Genomic DNA, 20311 nt, shown 5'->3' on the forward strand with positions numbered 1-20311 from the left:
GCTCTCTGGGGGCGCCGGGCCCAGGAAGGGACGGTCGCTGCACACTAGGGCACCGTGTGCTCGGGACAGCCAGTGCAAACATCACACCTCAGAACGCCACTGTGAGGGGGGGCCCTGGGCCAGAGCCCCTGCCACTGGGAAACAGGCTCCAAGCCAAGCGGCCAATAGCTTCCACTTACGGCGGGGTGCCTGACCTGGCTCAGTCGGTAGAGCGTGGGACTCTGGATCTCAAGGTCCTGAGTTCGAGCCCCACAGTGGGTATGGAGCATTCTTAAGAAGTAGCTTCCGCTTAAAACCCCCTTCTGGCTACCCTAGTGTAGACACTGGGATGTATATACATCCCCCCAGGGCTGTTCCTACACACGCATGAGCCCTAGGTCCTACCTCAGTGTCCTACAGGATCGCCTCCAAGAAGGGCCTCTGTTGAGTTGGCTGCATGACAGAGCCGCTGGCTCCCTCCCTTCTGTGGTCTGTTTGCCACCCCCAGCCCCAGATACACATCCTGAGCACACCCACACCCTTCACGGCATCTGAGCCGTTGGGCCCACGCACGCATCAGAAGGAACACAGAAGTTGAGACGGTAAGTCCCGTTCGGTGGGCATCCTTTAAGATCCCTTGAAGAGCCACACGTTCTGAGGCTATGAAGCCAAGATGTTCTCTCGAACCAGATGGGAAAGATGCAGATGTGTGCTCAGGTCTCCCCGATTCAGAAATGTCTCTAGTAGTGTAGGAAGGTTATTCACTGAGGTTAGGGAGCCCATCAAATCAGAAAGTTGTTTGCCTTGGGGTGGAAAAGGAAGTTTCATCCCTGCCCGGAGCAGGTCTGGCCGCTCTAGTAACTAGCAAGAGCATCCAGACAGACGTCCTGGGGAGGTGATCAGGTGGGATCTCAGTCCCCAGGGAGGCTCGGTTGTACTTGAGGAACACCAGCCCCAGCCTCGGCTGCCAGAAAGGGTTCTGACAGCCAGCAACACCACCACCAAAAATCCAGAGGTGACTGATCAGTCACCTTGGGTAACAGGAAGTCTTGTCTGCCTTAACATGCGGGCAAACCCAGGTACGTGCGAACACCATCCCCTCCCAGAAGTGCACCTTTTAACCTCAGGAAGACTTGGAACAGAGTACAGAGAGATCAAGAGAACCCAGACCTCTAGTGGGTTTGCATGAAAAAGGGAATCGGCACATTGAACACGGGTTCTTTTTAAGGTTTGACAAATCAGCCTAACGGAACAACACCCTTGTAACAGGCAGCACTTTGCGATGTGTAAATGAGCCACTAAGACGCGTGGTTCTGATGCGGGACTGCGTCACGCGCGGAATGGAAACATCTGAGATGGCAATCTAAGGTTCGCGGCACTTACGAGTTTTCCTGGCTCATAGGAATCACTCGGGCAAGCTCTGGCAAAGCCCTGGAATTTACAAACACTGCCTTGTCAGTGACCAGGTGTACATTAGAGCCCGGCGGTACTCGGGCGCCTCAGAAGTGGCTCGCTCAGCTCCACTGCTGAGGCGGTTGCCTCCGGTGGGCCGAGAACGAGCAGAAGACGTTTAGACTAAACTTCAAACGCTCAAGGAAGAATCAGGCTTGGGGTTTTTCAGCCTCATCCGCCGTGAAACCAAGAAATAAACTGGACTAGTCTTTTCTGCACCAAATCCTGACCACTGATACCCCTACTAGGCGCGTGCCTGTGCACGTAGGTACACACCCGGGCCCCAGCATGTGCAAGCAAGGGGCTCGCGATGGGAGTCCCATTTAGGGGACGGGCACGAGTTAACGAGCCACAACACACAGTAAGGTATAGACGTGTATTTAAAAAAAAAAAAAAAAAAAAGGCTGGGATTTTTATTTCCAAGTTGGCACGCGCGGAAGGCACAGGAGCAAACGGCTTTGGGGCACCAGAGTAGAAACGGGGAGGGGCGGGTGTGAGGTTCCCCTACCTCTGCCACCTCCTAAGCACACTTGGGACAGGACCAGTGGCAGGGGCTCTGGCCCAGGGCCCCGAGGGTCCCACTGGCTCCGGATGAGAACCTCGAGACAGCTCTCCAGGAAGGAGCCCCTTCTCCCAGGGGGCAGGACCCTGCCAGCTCCCACAGCTAGAGGGACCGGCGCCCTGGGGCGGGCCGGCGTCAGAGGGAGAAGAGCAGGATGAGAACCAGAAGAAGCACCCCCAGCAGCACGACGATGGCACACCACTGTCGGCGATCTGGGGGCAAAAGGGTCAGAGGTCACGGGGGGGTGGGGGGACGAGGTACCACCTTCGCCCCCCACCCACCACCCCTGAGCTGCCTCCCCAAGGGGGCTTACCGTTCGTCATGTGGGATACTTTGGCCATCTTCCTGAGGACCCCATCCATCCGGGACTGGGTGTGGTCCATCTCGTGAGCAAAGGCATCCAGCATGCTGTTGATACCGAGATGGCGTTAGCCTCCAAAAGTTCTGGGCACACCAGCGCGGCCAGCTGAGGGCACCCAGCCCACCCCCAGGATCCTGGCCTCACACGCCCTGCTCATCCAGCTCCTCCCCAACACGGCCAGACATGTGCTTCAGAACCCGGATGCTCCCGGACACCATTTCCAGCTGTTGATTCTGTTGGTCCATGATCAGCTGCAGATTGGAGGAGTGGGAACTGCCGTCAGCGGGGGGCCCTGAGCTGTCCGGAGGCCCCTCCGGCCCAGGATCCCCGACTACCTGCACAAACCTGCTGTGTGGCCTGCTGCTCCTCAATGTAACGAGAGGTGGCTGCGGCCATGCTGGCGTCCAGCAGGTCGCTGGATGACTTTGGGGCGGCTGGCTTGCCTGTCAGCATCTATGGGGGCACAGACCACAGGTTCAGGGAGACAGGGCCACTCACAGCAAAGCCAGACACAGACTGGTGGCAAATCTAGATGGCTGTTGCTCAGGAAGGTGGTCTTAGGAATGGGATAGCCTGGGTTCCCCAAGCCCACCGCTTGCTAACAAGGTGACCCCAAGGTCCTATCAATTGACCTCCCTATGCCTCAGTTTCCTCCTCTGTAAAACAGGGAGTTCCTGGGGCTGGAATGCGGATTGCCTGAATCCATGGTGGACTCATCATATAAACAGATGTATTTAAGAATTTGGACTTTGACCCTCAAGGCAGCACACCGGGAAAGCCCGTGGGCACTGCTATAGGACCCCAAGCTCGTGCAGGTCTCGGCCCTACACCCTCCCAGATCCCACATGGGCATCCCATGATGGGTTGGAGACAGGCTGGATGGACACACAGAAGAAAAAAGTACCAACAGAGGCAGCTGGGGGAGTGCGCCCAAAAGGCATACGCAGGCACATACAGGGCAGGCACACCCACGGAGGGAAATGGTATGCAAGCCGACTGCAGATGGGGATCTACTCAGAGGCCAAGTTCACAGGCTCAGAAGTGCCAGGTACAGACACAGAAAAAAAAGGTAGGCATACATCCTGGAAACAGTGACGCAACAAGCAAAAAAAAAAAAAAAAAAAAGAGAGAGAGAGGGGGTGGGATACAGACCCGCACTAGGAGGCAGAAAGGATTCTACACCCAGAAAGAGCGGGCAGGTAGACAGCCAGGAACCAACTGCTCAGAGAAGATGGGCACTGACACAGAAGAGACCGACTGTTGCACGTGCAAGGGAGACGAGTGAACACACACAGAGGGGTCAGGCTTGGGCTCGGGTGGGTGAGGATGCTGGGTCCGGATGCCTTACCTCTCTCTTATTCCTCTCCATAAAGGCTATGGCTGCCGGGCTGACCATATGGTCCTTCATTTCCTGGGGGGTGAGGACGCCATCAGAGAGTAAAGATACTCCAACCTCCCCACACTCGCGCCACCGAAAACTCTCCTCACCTGGACTGCCTCCCGCATCCGCTCCACGAACACCTTTCTCTCCTGCAGGTCTCCGGCTGGGAGCTTGAACTTTCCCGGGTTGGCTTCCACTATGCGTAAGTCGCGAGTCAAGGGTCAAGGCCAAAGCCAGACATGACCCCCTCCTCTGCCTCAAGCCCTCAACTCCACCCAGGTGTCCGGTTGCCCCCTGCCACCACAGTGGGCTCTCCCAGGACGCCTTGCAACCCCCCAGGATATCGATGGTCTCCTCCAGGTCCTCGAGGTCCCACTCGATGCTGCGCAGGCCATTCCGCAGTTCATTGGTCGTCCAGTCCAGCTCCTCGCGTCCGACCGCCGCGTCCTCTTGCAGGAGCTCGCACCAGCGCTGGTACAGCCCGCGGGCCGTGTTCACCGCCTTCTGCACCTCGCTGCCGGGCAGGGGCACACACAGCGGTCACGGCTGGGGGCAGGCGGTCCTCCCGCCGGCCACTGCGCCCCCAACGAGTCAGGGCTCAGGATATCCTGATAACCCCCTGCGCACCCATCCCACTCGGCCACGGGTCTTCCCTGACCCGCGCACCCCGACGGCCGTGCCCAAACTGCCTAGCACGCTCTGCCGGACACGCGGGCATTAGTTGGCGGGGGGACCGAGCACCCTCTTCTCTCCCCCATTGCTGTCACTCACCCTCGGACAACAAAAAATGGGTCCTCGAGAGACATGTCACACAAACCCCGCCCGAGGCCAAGCCCCCCTCCCCTCTCGGCTTTGGTAGCGGGTTCCCTCCCAGCAAGAAGGGAAAGCGCCGCCTCCCCCGCCCCCGTCACGTGACCCGCATCACCATCGAGAACCTGGACGCCAGGGTAGAAAGAGAGGCCTCGGCCTCGGAGGCCCGCGCTTCCGCCCTCCTCGCGGCCATCTTTATTGTGGGCAGAAACAGCTTCGCGTCCCCGTAGCTCGTCGCGCCCGCCCCCAGCAGAGTCCCAGTTAAGTCTGGCTGGGTTGGGGGTCGGAGCTCCAAATCTCTCGGTTGGAGGGCTAGCCCTTCGCATTGTTGCCGCAGCAACCTCAGTTTCCCTTTTGGGCAATGTGAATAATAATAACCTTCTTCAAATCAGAGATTATGACTAGGGAAGGGGATCATTCGATTGGAAGAACCTCTCTCTCTCTCTCTTTTTTTTAATGTTTGTTTATTCTTGAGACAGAGAGCAAGCGCCGGGGAGGAGCAGAGAGAGATGGCGGGGACAGAGGATCCCAAGCGGGCTCCACGCTGACAGCAGACAGCCCAACGCGGGTCTCGAGCCCACGAACCCCAGGTCGTGACCCCAGCACGACCCCCAATTTGGGGCGCCCCCAATTTGAAGACGCTCTTAACAGACTTCCTGAGCCTGCACCTTGATCCTGTACTCGGAGATCGTCCCAGCCCAGAGTTGGGAAGGGGTGGAGGGAGAGGTAGTCCTCCCCACTTTACCGCAGGAGGTGGAGTGAGGTACGGGCATTCTCCGGTGGAGAGTCTTGCTGGACTGCCCCTCCTCTTTTGTTCTACGGAGGAGGGCGCCCCAAGATCGCCCTGGGGTGGGGTGGTTGTGAGTGGGAGCCCCAGAGATGCTTCTGGGGTGTGGGATCTTCTGCGTGTGAGGCAGGAGTCGAAAAAAGGGGGCGCGGTGGTGGCTTCTGTATACAAGAAAGTTCTCGGTGTGTGGGGTCTCCGTCTGGGGAGGGACCAGGAATGTCTGGAGACTCATAGAGTGGATCCCTGTGTGACAGAGGCGATCTGTGTGACAAGGTCTCCGGAAAAGCACTCTTTTTTGGAGGGCCGGGGGGAGCCATCACCTGAGTGGGGTCCTAGTCTGTCTCTGGGAAGTCTGGGCAGGATGTCTGAAGTTCTTGGAGAGCCTGTGTTTCGGAGTCTCTCAGAGACAGAGAATATCTGGGCTGGGAATATCATTGTGGATTCGCCGTGGGGGTCCTGGGGGAGATGGGGGCGTCCTCAGCGGGTCGCCGTAGTGTGTGGCAGGATCGATGACTAGGGACAGTTTTTGGAGGGGTCACGAAGATAAAATTGTTGAGTCCTTAGGTGCAGGGGGTGGGAAGGCGGGGCGTGGGGTTCTCCAAGGGTGCATGATTGGGGGGGGGGGTGAAGGAACACCTGGAAGAGAACCTTGTAGGGAGAAATAATTGTGTGGGTCTCTATGGGGGAACAGGGACGAATGTTCCTGTTCAGCGAATCGCCCTCGTGTTAGCAAGGTCTTTGGGGAGGGTCTCTGGGAGATGGCGTCAGTGGAAGCCCAGAGATCGCCCCTACCTGCCGGCGGGGGACTTCCCGGAGAGGCGTCACGCCTTCTCGGCCGCCGGAGGGAAGGAAGCGAAGCCTTCCCCTCCTTTCCCGCCCGCCCCGCTAAACTCTGGTCCGGAAGCCCGGGACTACAGCCTTCCTTAGCGGCTGGGAGCGGGGGAGGGAAGGGAAGGGGGCGTGTTCGGAGGGCAGGCACCGCCCCCGCCCGCCCGGAAGGAGGCTGCCTCAGCTCAGAGCGGAGATCCCGGCCCCTGTCCTTATATGGGCAGCCGGAAGCGGCTCGCGCGCCTGCCCTACGTCATTATACCCAAATTTAGTCGTGGAAGTCTGGCGCTTCCAGTGGCCGGAAGACTCCGCTCTCCCTTCGGCGCGGCAAGGGAGGAGGGAGACGAGCCTTCCCTTAAAGGGCCCTTGCCACGAATGAATGGAGCTATAGGAACAATTTTGCATCTTGTTTTGGAGGAACTGGAGCAATAGGGCGTAGCGGAGGGTGGGGCCGACGTTTTCTATCTATCCGCTCTATCTCTGCCTTGCTGAGTTTACAGCTCCTACCCCAAGCACGCTTCCTGGGGCGCAGGGGCGGAGCAGGGCCGTGTTGTCTAAGGGGCACAGCCACGTGTTCACCCGGACTGTCCTGTTGCCCGGGTCCTGCGTCCTGCGAGCACCCAGCCCACCCGTGGAGCTCGAGTAGAGGAAAGGGGCGGGGGGGTGTTCGGTGTGGAGCGCAGGAATGACACCCAGGGCTGCGTTCGTGTCTGGCAGACATCCAATGCCCGTGGAGTGGGCAGCTATGCCTAGGAGCCAGCCCCCGCTGCCCGCCTGCTTACTGCCTACAGAGAAGGAGTGAGGAGGGCTGGCTTACGCTAGAAAGACGCAAGAGCTGGAGGCCCCAGTGTCCCCTTTCACTGCAGTGGCCGTTTATTCGTTTAGCAAACATTGGACGAGTCACTCTGTCTCGATTTCCCCAGCGGAAGAAATCAGGTACAGCAGTACCCTCCGCGGAGTGGAGGTGAGACATTTAGTAAAGGAAAACCCTTAACAGCGCCTGACGGGTAGTAAGTGCTTTCGTAAGTGTTAGCATGGTTACTGATTCAAAAAATACGAATCGGTTACTGATTCAAAAAATATTAACTAGACACCTAGTAGCTGCTAGGAACTGTGCCCACGGGGGGGGGGGGATATACCGGTTAGAACCCCGGTCTTCCCCGGTGCGAAGGGAAACTCGCTGCCTACAAGCCACTGGGGCTTCAAACGCAAGCACGTGGGTGGACTCTGATCCCCCATCCGCCGCCCTGCTCTTCTGGGCCCGCGCGCCTGCTCATTGAGGGCCCTGGGAAAGGAGACCACCCCGAGAGCTCTGCGTGGACTGGGGAATGCTCCCCCACGCCCCGACTCCCTCCCTTCTCCCGCCTCGGTAAATTCTACCCTGTCGCTTTAAGGAGTCTCTCGCCGTGGTGCGTTGGGAAGCCCGGATGCGGCTCTCGGATTGGGCGGGGCGTCTCCGTGACTTCACCCCGGGTACAAAAGGGCCCGGGTGGCGGGTGCCGGGGCAGAGCGTCCTAGCAGTGTCACGGCGTGGGTTGGCGCGAGGGGAGAAGCGTGAACGAGCGCGTAGCCCGGAGTGCACCTGCTACCTGTCCTGCCCAGTCAGGGAGCCCCCGCCGTCCTCGCCCCCGCCGTCTAGCCGCCATGGAGGTGCAGAAGGAGGCTCAACGCATCATGACCCTGTCGGTGTGGAAGATGTATCATTCGCGCATGCAGCGCGGTGGCCTGCGGCTGCACCGGAGTCTGCAGCTGTCGCTGGTCATGCGCAGCGCGCGAGAGCTCTACCTCTCGGCCAAGGTGGAAGCCCACGAGCCCGAGGTGCCCTTGCCGCCCGTCCGCTCCCCTGATCCTCGCCTGCACCAGTTGCGGGAAGCGGAAGCTGTAGCCGAGGCAGCGCCCCCCGACGGTGAGCAGCCTTCCCCGGAGCCCATGGACACGCGGGAGGCGCCGGGAGCCGCGGAGACCCCAGCTCCCTGTGCCCCGCGCCCCACTAAAGTCAGCCGCAAGCGGCGGAGCAGCAGCCTGAGTGACGGCGGGGACGTCGGACTGGTCCCAAGCAAGAAAGCCCGTCTAGAAGAAGAGGAGGAGGAGGCAGGGGCCTCTTCGGAGGTCCCTGATCGCCTGCAGCCACCTCCCGCTCAAGCGGAGGGCGCCTTCCCCAACCTGGCGCGCGTCCTACAGAGGCGCTTCTCTGGCCTCCTGAACTGCAGCCCCGCCGCTCCCCCGACGGCGCCGCCGGCATGCGAGGCGAAGCCTGCCTGCCGCCCCGCGGACAGCATGCTGAACGTGCTCGTGCGGGCCGTGGTGGCCTTCTGAGGGTCCCCGAGCGGCGCTACGGGAGCCCAGAGCGCGGGCCGAACCGTCGGCCGGAGTGCGCACACCCGAGGCGAGGCCCGCCCCCGGGGGAGCGCCCGCTGAAACCGTGGAGAGGAGCTGCCGCCCGGGCTGCTGAGAGGCCTGAAGAGGGACTCTGCCCCCGGGGAGCCGTCGCCGCCTGTGCGCAGCGGCGGCGCCGAGGAGCCTGAGCGGGGAGCGCGAGCGCCTTCCGCCGAGACCTGCTGCGCCCACAGGTGCTGTCTTAACGGACTGGGACGTGGACCTTTCCCTCTCCTTCTGGGACTGGGAGCAGGGAGGCTAGGTTCTTTAAAACTCCTCAGGGTCGGACTTTATTTTTTACGGGAGCTGTACTGCCCGTTCAAGGTTTTTCAATCGTTGGTGTTTGCATTTCCAACCTCAGAATTCCAGGCAGGCGCTCCCTTCCCCCACCAGTGACATACTTGTGCAAGCGGTCATCGTTGCGTCATGGGGCAGACGTGGGGAGCTTCCTGTTGCCTTGCGTGGGCGTGGGGCCTGGGAGGAGGGTCTGGGGTGTGGACCGCCCTGGGGAATGGGAGGAGGGCGTCCTGAGTCACCTCGCCCCGCGCGCTGCGGGTTTGTGCCCCGCGCCCCTGCGCCTTCGGCTGTATAGCGGGGGCAAGGTGGGGGCCCGATTTAATTTCAGGTTACAATTTTCCTCATCTGGTGCGTGAGAGGTGGTAATACGTTCCCAGTCTCCGGCGGCGTGACCGGCCCTCAGACACACAGACACAACCCAGACGATCCTGGTCTGAATCACAAAAGTGGGTGGGGGTGTTTAGAGCGCTTGCAAGGCTGCGCTGGGACCAGTTGCTGGTGAGACTGGGCCAGTTTGGGAAGGGGAAGATTCTTGCCAGGGCGTGCTGAGGTCTGTTTACCTTTACTGTGGTGGATTCTGTTTCATTTCATCTGTCTGGCTTTTTGCTAGAAACGCCAGATAGGAAAATAAAAGACCATTTGAATAAAGTCTGTGCTGCCCGTCTGGTTTTCTTCCCTGGTGGGGGAGGGGCGGGGTTAAGGGGTCAGGAGCTGGCGGCGGCTTGCTGGGGCCCCAGAAACCGGTCTGACCGGCTATCACGTGGGTAGAGTGGGCGGGATGGGGCTGGGTCCCCTTTTCTTTGCCAGAGCGTTTCCGTGCTGGGTGCTCTGGTCCTCTGACTCCTTCAGCCCCCCCACATTCGGTGGTTCCGTCGAAATCCTGCAACTCGGGGCAGGCGGGGGCGGCGGGGGGGTGGGGAGCGGAGAGGGCTTGACGAGTTCAGACCTTTGAGGGGGATTACCGATGGGTCCAGTGCCCCAAACAGAATTGGGAAGGCCACGCCTCCTTTGGAGGCTTTCGGAGGATGGCAGGCAGATCTCACCTCCCCCCCACCCCACTTGACCGACTGAATCAGCTTTGGCGGGGGTCCCTCAGCTTGCGGGGGAGCTGAAGTGCGCTTTGGGGCGCCCTTTATACCCTTGTTCTTATCTCGGGCGGTACCATTTTGTGACTCAGGCTGGGAGGGGAGGTTCCCAAGCCTCAGTCTCCCCATCTGTGAAGTGGGCCTCTAAACAGCTTCCCCGAAAGGTGGCTGTAGATTTAGAAACACCCCCCCTGAGAGCCCTAGTTGTTTGCTTTGGCTGCATCCCAGCTCCATTTTAGTCACCCCAGAGGAGAAAAGGCTCGTAATGTATCCGGTGCTGATTTAGGAGAGGGGCTGCGAGGCGTCGCCCCAGGGCCGGTGGCGGGGTGGCTGTTAGGAGGACAAAGGAGCCGCAGGTGCGGGCAGTGAGGGCGGCGGGAGGCGCCGGGAAAGCAGCCGCCCCGCCTCCAGACGGCTGGCTCCGGCCCTGCCAGCTTCCCGCGACCCCGGGGGACCTGACCCCGAGGCCGCAGAGTGGAAGGAGGAGGGTGAGATGGAGGGTGGACCCGCCCCAGAGCTCCCGCCTCCGGCTCCCCTCCAGCCTCGTCCACCCACCCCGCTCCCCGCCTCCCTCTGGGTTCCCCCAGGGGAATCTAGCCCAGCTCGCCTCCGCGGCCACCTGATTCTTTCCTGGAGAAACACCGGAGACTTAAGCGCCACCCACTCGGGGTCCTGACCCGTAACTCCCCAGTGGGACGTGGGGGGGGGGGGGCGGGGAGACTGGAGCCCCACACCCCAGCGGCAGTTCAGTGCGTTCGCGTGGGAGCAGCTCCCCTGAGAACCTGGCCTGCCCCGGGAAGTCCCCGGCGGCTGGGGAGGGGGCCCTCAGTGCGCATCCTGTCGCAGGAACCTCCTGGCCCTTCCTTCCTCCCCGGGAAGCGGTCAGGCTGATCTCCGCCCCACCTCCTGGGGGTTTCCGGGCTGGGGGCTGGAGATGATGAAGTGGGAGACAGGAGAAGCCCCCCTCCCCCCATCCCTTTAATATATCCCCCTTCCCAAGACCCCATTCCACCCTTCCGAATAGGCAGCATTGAATATTCTTCACAATAACCTGGGTTTTCACACCGTTACATGGCATCCGATCATTGGGCTAGGCCCTCTGGGGGAGTAATTCATGGGACAATAGTTGTGAAAACTAAAAGTGTCACAGGTCCCTTGACCAGTAGAGTCCCCCCGGGGGAACCTCAGGCCTGCAGCAGGAGGCTCCAGAAGGCTGTTCATTACAGTGTTGTCCACAGTACAAATTGGAAACAACCTACATGCCCATCCATCTAACCTGTCTGGTAGAATTCGGACTATCCATGCCTCCCCGGAGAATAAATGGCCTGAGCGGGGACAGATCTACACTCTCTGGCGACACCAATGGCTCAGAACCATGACGCTGAGGGACAAGGGCCGGCGGCAGACCTTGTGGGGGTGGGAACACAGATTCTGGAGCCATTTGAGCGAGTCACTTCACCTCTCTGGGCCTCCGTTTCCCTGGCTGTACACTGTGGGCAACAATAGCCCCTACCTCTTGGGGTCCGTTGCGAAGATTAAGTGAGATAATACATATAAAGGGCCTGGTGGGATGCCTGGCACACCGGAAGCGGTGTTATTTTATTATTGGTAGAACTCAGAATGATAACAGTGCCGTCCATTTAAAGGCGCATACAGCAATACAGGCATTTGGTGTGGCAATGTGGGTACAGATGCTGTGCTCATCCCAGAGAGCTGGAGAAATAGTTCCTGCCTCCAACAGCTCCGTGTACATGAGGGTCAGCGTCCCCGCTCGGCTCCAGAGTTTGGTTTCATCCTAGGGATTTGACCGGGTTGACTCTTGCCTCCTCCCAGGCCTCCACACTTCTGGTTTCCTCCCACCTCAGGCCCTGGGCCTCTGGCTGTCTACACTCACCCCTTTGTAGGTAGTCTCATTCGGTCGCAGGGCCTTAAATGCCACTCTATGCCGGCTCCCAAATTTTGCTCTCCAGCCTGGACCCCCTCCCCCACCCCCAGGCTTTCTGTCCAAGGGCCCTCCCCATGTCTCCCTGGCCTCCCAACTGAGGAATCCTCCTTGGATCCCTTTTTCTCCTTCCCGCCCATGGCACCCAGTCACAGGTGCTGTCAACTTGACCTCTCATCCCACTCCACTTTCTCCACCTCCTGGCTCCGATGTTGGTGTGGGCTGCTGTTACCTCTCACATGGATCAGGGGCAGTGGCTTCCCCCTGCTCTCGCCCCCACAATCTGTCCTACCCCGCAGCCACACAGATCTTCTAAAAATGCAAGTTGGATAATGTCACTCTCCAGCTCCCCTCGGCTTCATCCACCGTGGCCTCTTTTCTGCTTGGAGAACAGGCCAGGCATGTCCCGGTCCAGGGCCTTGCTTCTTGCACTTGGTGTTGCTTCTGTTTGCAATGCTCCTCTCCCAGACATCCATTCTCACTTTGTTCAGATCTCTGCCGGAATGTCACCTTCTGGGAGAGGCCTTCTTTGGCCATCTGATCTAAAGATGCTCCCCACTCTGCCTCCCAGCCCCTTTACCCCTCTTCTCAGCCTTCCTTCAAACACTACTCACCGTCTGGAAGGGTAAATTAATGTTCTAGTTCGCATCTGTATTCAAATGTCCGTTCCAGGAATGCCCAACCCAGGCCTGGAAGAGTCGATGAGGTTGTCTGGGGGAGGCAAGTGCTAAGTGCTTAGTAGTTATTGTCGCATTTAATCAGTGGCTGCCCGTGACTCTTAGCATAGAATTTACCAAATTTCAGACCGTTGATGGCCAGGATTTTTGTCATATCTGCAAAACAACTGTACTATTACTTATCTAAAAATTTTTCTGAACATAAGCCACTTGTTAATCACGGACCATACTTAGAAGGTAACCTTTAATACAAGCTACAGTGAAAACAAAACAATGTCATAAGATTCTGCTGAAACAGTAGCCAGTGTGAGGGTCCAGACAGCTTTCTTAGTTAGGCACAGAGATTAGCCACGGTTTACGACACATTATTACCACAGGAGACAGGAAAGGGCCTATCTTCAGTCAGAAGACTAGGGAAAGTCTAAAAGCTGAAAAGAGAGAAACAAAGGGATTCGTCCTCTTATTTAAATAGCATTGAATCAGTTTGGCCACCGTTCCAGAGTTAGGAAAATTCTGCCTCTGGAAGAGAGACAAAGCTACAAATGCCCCCCATTTTGGTCCAAGACCTTTGTTTACGGACGCTCAGATTAGGAGCTTTTTTTTTCCCCCTGTAACATCACAAAGCAATTTTATATTCGTTTCTGGGTTTCTCTCTTCTTCTGGCCTGGGGCCTCCTTTCGAGGCCAGAGACGAGTCTAGCAGGTGCTTACTAAGTGGTTTTTGTGAATGAATGATTCATTTGCAACCTCTCCTTTGAGACTGGTCCTTTTAACTCCACCTTTTACGGATGGGAAACTGAGGCCAGAGAGGATCGCCCTGCAGGAGAGCAAGTCAGGGACGGCTCTAGTCGTGTCGGCCATCCAAGATCCCCTCCACTCTCCTCTCGGCAGGACCTAAGGGGCAGGCGCCCCGCTAAAGCCTCCGCAAACCTGGGAAAGGGCTGAGCCACAGAAACAGCACCCGGACCGGTTTGCCCGGTTCCAGGAACCTGGGGCGAGGTCCGCGCGTCCGAGCCGGGAAGGCGCAGGCCTAGGCCAGGCGGGGCGGGGCCTCGATCTCCGCCAGGAAATGTGAGTCCTAGGCGGGGAGGTCGAGGTCAGTAACTACCACAACGCGGGGCGGAGCGATCGGGGTGTCAATCACAGACGGGGGCGGGATAGACGAGTTCACCTCGTCTCGCGCTCTTCCCCCCGGGTCCCGCCCCTGCGCGCCGCACCGAGCGACTTCCAAGAACTCCCAGCGTAGTCAGTGACTTGGGCCACGCCCCTCGCCCCCCAAACCGGTCTCTTCCGGACCGGATTCCGCCCAGGCTCTCCGCGCGGGGCGCCCCCCCCCCACAAAGCACGCCCCGCGGATGCGGGAGTGGGACTTAGGGGCCGGGCCGGAAGGCGGAGGCCGCGCCGGGGCGTGTGGGGCTGGGGGCCTGATCCGAATCAGGTAAATCGCGGAAGGAGCGGGAGGGAAAGGGAGCTCTTGGGGTTCATGCTACCCACCGCTGTCGTGCAGGCTGCTGAAGCTCCCCACGTGTCCAGAGGAGCCCAGAACCCCACACCGGTGTCCACGGGGAACCAGAGCCCCCGCAGCAGTGTCTCGTGGCGCTCGGATCCACACACGTGTACTCAGGGGGGTCCACACCTTCCCACCTGTGTCCACAATGGGTCTCACTAGGGCACCTGTTCTGTTCCCCCAGGCTCAGCCTGGAGGTTTATTCCGCCCACCTCGAAATCTGTGTCCAGGAGAGCTGAGCCCAAGGCCTAAGGCCCTCCACCTACATACCCAATCCGTCCCAAGATCGTCCCAAGATCGACCCCCTCTCCCCCAGCACGTTGTTGGCTCTCAGTGAAGAAATAACCTCAACAGGGGCGCCTGGGTGGCTCGGTCGGTCAAGCGTCCCACTTCGGCTCAGGTCATGATCTCACGGTTCGTGGGTTCGAGCCCCGCGTCGGGCTCTGAGCTGACAACTCGGGAGCCTGGAGCCTGCTTCGGATTCTATGTCTCCCTCTCTCTGCCCCTTCCCGCTTGTGCTCGGTTTCTCTCGCTCTCAAAATTAAATAAACATTAAAAATAATAACCTAAACATTCACTGCCCCCCTCACTCCTTCAGCTCCCTCCCGCACCTGGGCGGCTCCCCTGGCCCCCTGGGGACCTGCCTTTCCTCGCCCGCCACCGCCACCGACTGGCACCAATTAATTTCCTCCTCCGTCTGTCCACCCACATCTGGTGGCCAGCTGCTCGTCCTCGCCCTGCCCGCCCCCAGGGTCTCCCAGGGAATTGCTAACAGCCCTCCTCCTCCTAGCGCCCCTCAAACCCAGGACGCCCTACCAAAGCACCCGCTTCCTCCACCCCCCACCCGAGGCTGCTAATCAGAAAAAGCTGACGGGACCTGGAGAAGAGAAGATCTGAAATCCGATGGAGGAGGGGCGGGGTGTGAAACTTTCTGAACCAGAGATGGGGGGGGGGGGAGGAGCGGGGGCGGGGAGGGGGGGAAGCGGGGTGGAGGGAGGCGGGAGCTTCAGTTGTACCTAAAGGCTCGACATCAAAGCTTTCTGGCTTCCAGATGGGGACCGCGGGGAGGGCTGCCCACTCGGGGGCAGGCAAGGCTGAGCACCCCCGCCCCTTCCTCGGAAAGCCCCCGGGGGATGTGGCGGTGACAGCTGTGCCCCAGCCCGCGCCCGGCGGCTTTCCTTTTCCTGTGCTCACTCTCCCGACTGGCTGGCCAGCAGCCTGGAGACACCAGTCCGGCCCTTTTGAAGGGGCTCCCCAGAGGGTCATCCTGGACGAGGGGGAGGGGACTGACAGAACAATGGGCTTCTGTAGCTGCTGGACGGCCAGGCGCTTCCTGTTAACCCTTCCCTCGGGGGTGCAGCTTGGGGGAGCATCTCGGGGGCCTGGCCTGTGGAAGGGGAGCCGGAGGGGATTTGTCCACCGAGCTAGCGAACAGGCAGCTCTTTCTCTCCCGTCCCAGGTCTTGTTTTCACAAATGATCAGAAAGGGCAAGGCGAATGCACCCCTTGCGGTCCTCAGTGGAGTGATAGAGCCTGTTCTCTGCTCTCTGGTGAGCTGAGGGTTGTGGCCGCCCCCCCCCCCCCCGGGGGTGGGGGACGGGGCATAGCTAGCCTGGGAGAATCTGCTGTGCTGAGGGCTGAGACATCCCAGGATCTCTGGGGGGTGGGCTTGGCCCGGCCGAGGGACCCAGGTGAATCCAAGGTCTTGCTGCCCTGCCAGATGAGCCGGAGGTCACGATCCCCCAGCCAGTTGGCTCCCTGGTCCGGGCCTCAGTTTCCCTGCTTGGGAAGTTCTTCCAAGGGCCTGAGAGGAGCACAGCGTGATCCTAACGGGCCAGAGCGACCTGAGCTGGGGGTCTGGGAAACCTTTTGCTGTCTCTTGGAGCTCCGGGAAGATACGCTGGGGAATTAGCTGTTGTGTTCCTTGAGAATTCATGCGAAGTCTCTTCTGTTTACAGAGCTAGCCAGAGAGGTTCACCCTCAGGAGAGTCTGTGGGGCTCCAGGAGCTTCTGAGGGTCCCTGGAGCCCCAGCATCCGGCCCCGGAGGCTTTTGGGTAGTTACAGGCCAGATAGCATGCCCTGTTCTAAGAAGAGACTGCACACAGTGATGCCTCCCACCCAGCCAGGTGCTGTGCCTGGCCCTCCCACATTCTCAGTTATCCATCACTGCAAGCCTAAATCAGAACTAAAGTAGGCCTGGGGCCCCCCCGGGCGGCGCAGTCCGTGAAGCATCCGACGCTTGATCCCCGCTCAGGTCATGATCTCGCAGTTCGTGGGTTCGAGCCTCCTGTCAGTCTCTGCCCTGATGGTGTGGAGCCTGCTTGGGATCCTCTCTCTCCTGCTCCCGGCCCCTCCCCCACTTGTGTGCTCGCAGGGCTCTCTGCTGTCTCGCTCGCTCGCTCTCAAACGAAACAAAAAAATTAAAGTAGACACTTTCACTGGCCTCTTTCTACAGATGAGGGAATTAAGGCCTAGAGCAAACGTGTGTCTAGTAAAACAAAGTGCATTGTTTTTCTTTCTCTCCTGGATTGAGGGGGATGGGGTGGGGGGCAGGGGTCACGTACAGGCCCTTGTCCACACCAGTGGACTTTTGCTTGTATACACCCAGTGGCTTATCTTCCATTCACTGATAAGGAAAGAGAGCTGGGGTGGGGTGGGGTGGGGCGAGGGCCACGGGGCCCCAGGTCTCCCTGCCACCACTGGGCGGCCTTTTCTCTCTCTCCTTGCATCCTTGGCCCACCGCCACCAGGTTGGCCCACCAAATGCCCTCTTCAGCTTTTTCACACCCACTTGCTGGGTGACTGTACCATTTTTTCCTCCCCTTTCTGACAGCAAAAACCTCCCCAAGGGCCAATATGTGCACGTTCAACCCAAGGGCTTGAGGAGGATAAAGTTGGTTTGGGGGTTGGGGTGTTTTGTTTTTTGGTTTTTTTTTTGTAATCATTATTTACTGAGCAAAACCAAACTTCTAGACTGCAAAGGCTGCTGCCAGGCCCCCTTGCTGGTGTCTGGGACAGGAAGTGGCTCACTGCTTTGCCTTTCAGACCGGAGGAGGGGGGGCCTGTTAGAGGCCCAGCAGCTGGGGTTCGGGCCCAGGCCAGCCTACCGCCAGCCAGCATCCACCTGAGGCCCCCTTCCCCTCTCCTCCCCTCCCTTCTGTGGCCCGCCCTTCCGGAATGAACCTTGTCCTGGCTTGTAGCCACCGCCACCCCACCGGGGAAGGCAAAGCAGGCCTGCAGTTAACCCACTGCCGAGTCCCCGCAGGCGGCAACTTTCAGACTCCTTGGGGTGGGGGGGGTAGAGGCGGGGTGGGGAGGGGGGGGAGTCTTGAGACCCTTTCCCGCTCAGGCTCTGAATCCGAGCAGCGGCTGGAGTCTGCAGCACTGAGTTCCATGTATTCCCCAGCTACCCTCCAAATCCCCACAGACACTGCCTTATAAACAGTCACCGGAATTTTCAAAGAGGCCACATGTGGTTTGGGACAAGGCATTCTCTTCTGAGAGGGGTGGGTGTGAGGCCGGTTCTGAAGAAAACAGAGAAGCGGGCCGTGGGAACGGGGCCCGCACTGGGACCACCGAAGCTTTCCTTTCAGCCGGGATGGGGGGGGTGCGGGGTGGGGGGGGATGTCTTCCCCTCTGCCGCTTTGCTTTGCGTCCCTCTGTGGAGCCCCGGCTGCCATTTGCAGGGCCCTTGGGGACGCTGTGCATCAATGGCTGCTTCCGGGCATCATCGTGTTTCCCTGTGCCTCCCTCCTCTCTTCTTAGGCTTGCCCCTCTCTCTCATGACTGTTCATCATGGGAGGGGTGTGGGCACACACATGCACCGTCTCCCAGCAGTTCCGCTGTGACTCAAGCCAGCCCTATCCCTGAAGGCTGGGAAGGCCAGAGCGAGGAGCCTCCCCCAGGGCCATGTCCTGAGCTTGGACCCGGGTTTCTGGTCGGCTGGGGAGAGCGGGCTCAGTCCCCTCAACACCGTGAGCTGAGTCTAGGCCCAGTGGGTTACCCACACGCTCGCTCACGCACACACACGCGGCTCCGGAGAAGTTCTCTGTCCCCGATTGTCCTAGATTACCCTAGTGTGCCTGTTCCCTGCTCTCAGTGACTTCCCCTCCTTGCAGCTGGCCTGTATGTTCTAGAAAGCTGGGGAAAGTTCCTCAGCTAGAAGGCTCCTGCCAGCCACACTCCAGGTTGGCCTGGCCTCACGCACGCACGGGGCCATATGCTTCCCGCTTGGTGCTTGTGGCCAGCGTGAATCCTCCCTGAAACCTTCGCCTCCAACTCTCTTGCACCTGAGCCCATCCTGTCCCGTTGCCATGGCATCCGTGGAACCCAGAAGCCAGATGGTCTTATGTCCCCTCCTGCCCCTTCCAGGCTCAGGCCCTCCTGAGCTCAGCAAGAGTTTACTCAGCACCCCTGTGTCCCCAACGCACATTAAGGCTGTGTGCCCAGTAGCTCATCTGTTGCCCCTAGTGACTCCGGAGACAGGCAGTGACAGCATTTATCCAAATCCAGCTGAGAAGTGTCAGGGGTTTTTTGTTTTATTTGTGTGTGTGTGTGTGTGTGTTATTTTTTGGTTTTTGGGGTTGTGTGTGTGTGTGTGTGTGTGGTTTGTTTACCTGTTTTTTTAGTAAGCTCTATGCCCAACATGGGACTTGAACTCACGACCCCGAGATCAAGAGGCTCATGCTCTCCCCACTGAGCCAGCCAGGTGCCCCACGACAAATGTCAAATTCGAATTCAAGTCTGTGGGACTTGAAGCCTGAGGTCTTCAGAATGACAGCGGGATTGCCTGGCTGGCTCAGTCAGTACGTCATAGGAATCTTGATCTCGGGGCCGTGAGTTCGAGCGCCGCGCAGGGGATAGAGATTACTTAAAGGAAAAAAAGAAAAAAAGGAGAATGACAACAACCATAGAAGCTAGTGCTTAGTACTTAAAGTGCTCCACTCCCAGAGTCCTCACTGCTTGACTTATTATGGCATTCTCCTTGTTTCCCGTGGAGGAAACTGAGGCACCATGGGGTTAGGTAGCCTTCCTCCTGCAAATAGTCTTTACAGCTGAAAAGTGCTGTCGCCTGGATTCGGACCTGGGCACATGGCTAGCATTTCTGGACTTTTTGTGGCCGGATGGCTCTCTGTGGTGGGGCTGCCTCGGGCATCGGAGGGTGTCGAGCATCAGCGGTGGCCTCCACCCACTAGGTGCCACCAGTGCCTCTTTGTGTAGTTGTGGCAGCCGAGAAACGTCCCCCAGCGTGGCTGAATGTTGGGGTGGAGTGGGTGAGGCGTAGGCTCGCCGCCCGCCTTCCACTGCCCTGCCTCTCCCCACTGTGTGTGTGTGTGTGTGTGTGTGTGTGTGTGTCTTTTCCCAAATACAGATGTGGAGTCAAACTTGGGGCCTTGGCTGGAGTCCTGGGCACGGAGGTGATTGGCAGGTTCTGGCATCTTGGGGAGGGGCCAGCAGGGCGACCTTTCTAGGCCACATCCGCTCTACCTGGAGACAGGGGTGCTGGCCTCCCCAGCCCCTGGTGGCTGGACTTGCGCAGTGCCCCAGGTGGGTGGCGACAGGCAGCCCTTCCTTCCTGGTTCCCAGGGCAGCAGACGTGGGAAGCCCCAGCCTGGCCTCTGGATGTACTGAGTAGGTGCTGGGGTGTGTGCTCTGAGACCCAAGGCCCTTGTGGGCGTGGGGGAGAAACCAAGGCTAAAGTAGGTCTCCCCGCCCGCCCGCCTGCCGCCCTGACATCCCACCCAGCCCTGGCTCTGTGCCAGCGAATGCCGGCATGGTGACTCACGAAGCTGCGAGCAGAGGAGGGGGGGGAGGCCCCCTCATTCTCAGCTTTCCCAGCATCCCCATCACGACCAGGACCCTTGAAGCCACATCTCAGACTGGTCACACTGGCTCCCTCCCTCCTCCTCTTCCTCCACGGCCCCCAACCTTCCACTTGGATTTTTGTTCTTGAGACTATGCTGGGCAGAAAGGCGGAAATGAGTGTGGGGTGTGGAATGTCCCTGAGGTTGGAATATATTTAGGCCTGGACGAGAGACTGTGTGTGTGGTACCCAGCAGACCTCAGCGTCGGCCTGGGCTGGGGAGGGGTGCACACAAGGAGTGAGGTCCCGGCTCTGAGCCAGCGCGGGAGGCTCCTATCTTCTCTCTTAGAGCTTCCTGGTTTCCCAACCGCCCTCCCCCACCCCTGCCCCGGAGCTGGAGAAGGAGTGGGAGGAACCAGAGGAGGCCCGGTAAGTGGAGGCACACCCAGCACGGGTGCCAGCCTAG

At 59.4% G+C, this 20311-nt stretch overlaps 2 protein-coding genes and 1 non-coding gene across 4 annotated transcripts; 2 read left to right on the plus strand and 1 right to left on the minus strand.

Moving 5' to 3' along the window:
- Positions 1 to 187: 187 nt before the first annotated feature.
- On the plus strand, positions 188 to 261 carry TRNAQ-CUG. Its single transcript has one exon. It is a non-coding gene; the product is annotated as a tRNA-Gln (tRNA).
- A 1569-nt stretch (positions 262 to 1830) lies between these two features.
- STX10 (syntaxin 10) lies at positions 1831 to 4617 on the minus strand. 2 transcript variants are annotated; one of them, XM_043586736.1, is made up of 8 exons: positions 4507 to 4617; positions 4080 to 4249; positions 3843 to 3937; positions 3703 to 3765; positions 2700 to 2807; positions 2499 to 2605; positions 2307 to 2401; positions 1831 to 2205 (listed from the first exon to the last, which is right to left on the minus strand). In XM_043586736.1, exons 1-8 carry the CDS (start codon positions 4539 to 4541, stop codon positions 2129 to 2131), a joined length of 750 nt encoding a protein of 249 aa, XP_043442671.1. In that variant the 5' UTR covers positions 4542 to 4617; the 3' UTR covers positions 1831 to 2128. The 2 variants fall into 2 exon arrangements, with proteins under 2 accessions (XP_043442671.1, XP_043442672.1); XM_043586737.1 differs by lacking the exon at positions 1831 to 2205 and having other exon boundaries at positions 2313 to 2401; positions 2503 to 2605.
- A 926-nt stretch (positions 4618 to 5543) lies between these two features.
- IER2 (immediate early response 2) lies at positions 5544 to 9481 on the plus strand. Its single transcript, XM_043586738.1, has one exon. It carries the CDS (start codon positions 7805 to 7807, stop codon positions 8474 to 8476), a length of 672 nt encoding a protein of 223 aa, XP_043442673.1. The 5' UTR covers positions 5544 to 7804; the 3' UTR covers positions 8477 to 9481.
- The last annotated feature ends 10830 nt before the right edge of the window (positions 9482 to 20311 follow it).

Source organism: Prionailurus bengalensis, chromosome A2, assembly GCF_016509475.1.
Source record: "Prionailurus bengalensis isolate Pbe53 chromosome A2, Fcat_Pben_1.1_paternal_pri, whole genome shotgun sequence".
In the NCBI taxonomy this organism is placed as follows: domain Eukaryota; kingdom Metazoa; phylum Chordata; class Mammalia; order Carnivora; family Felidae; genus Prionailurus; species Prionailurus bengalensis.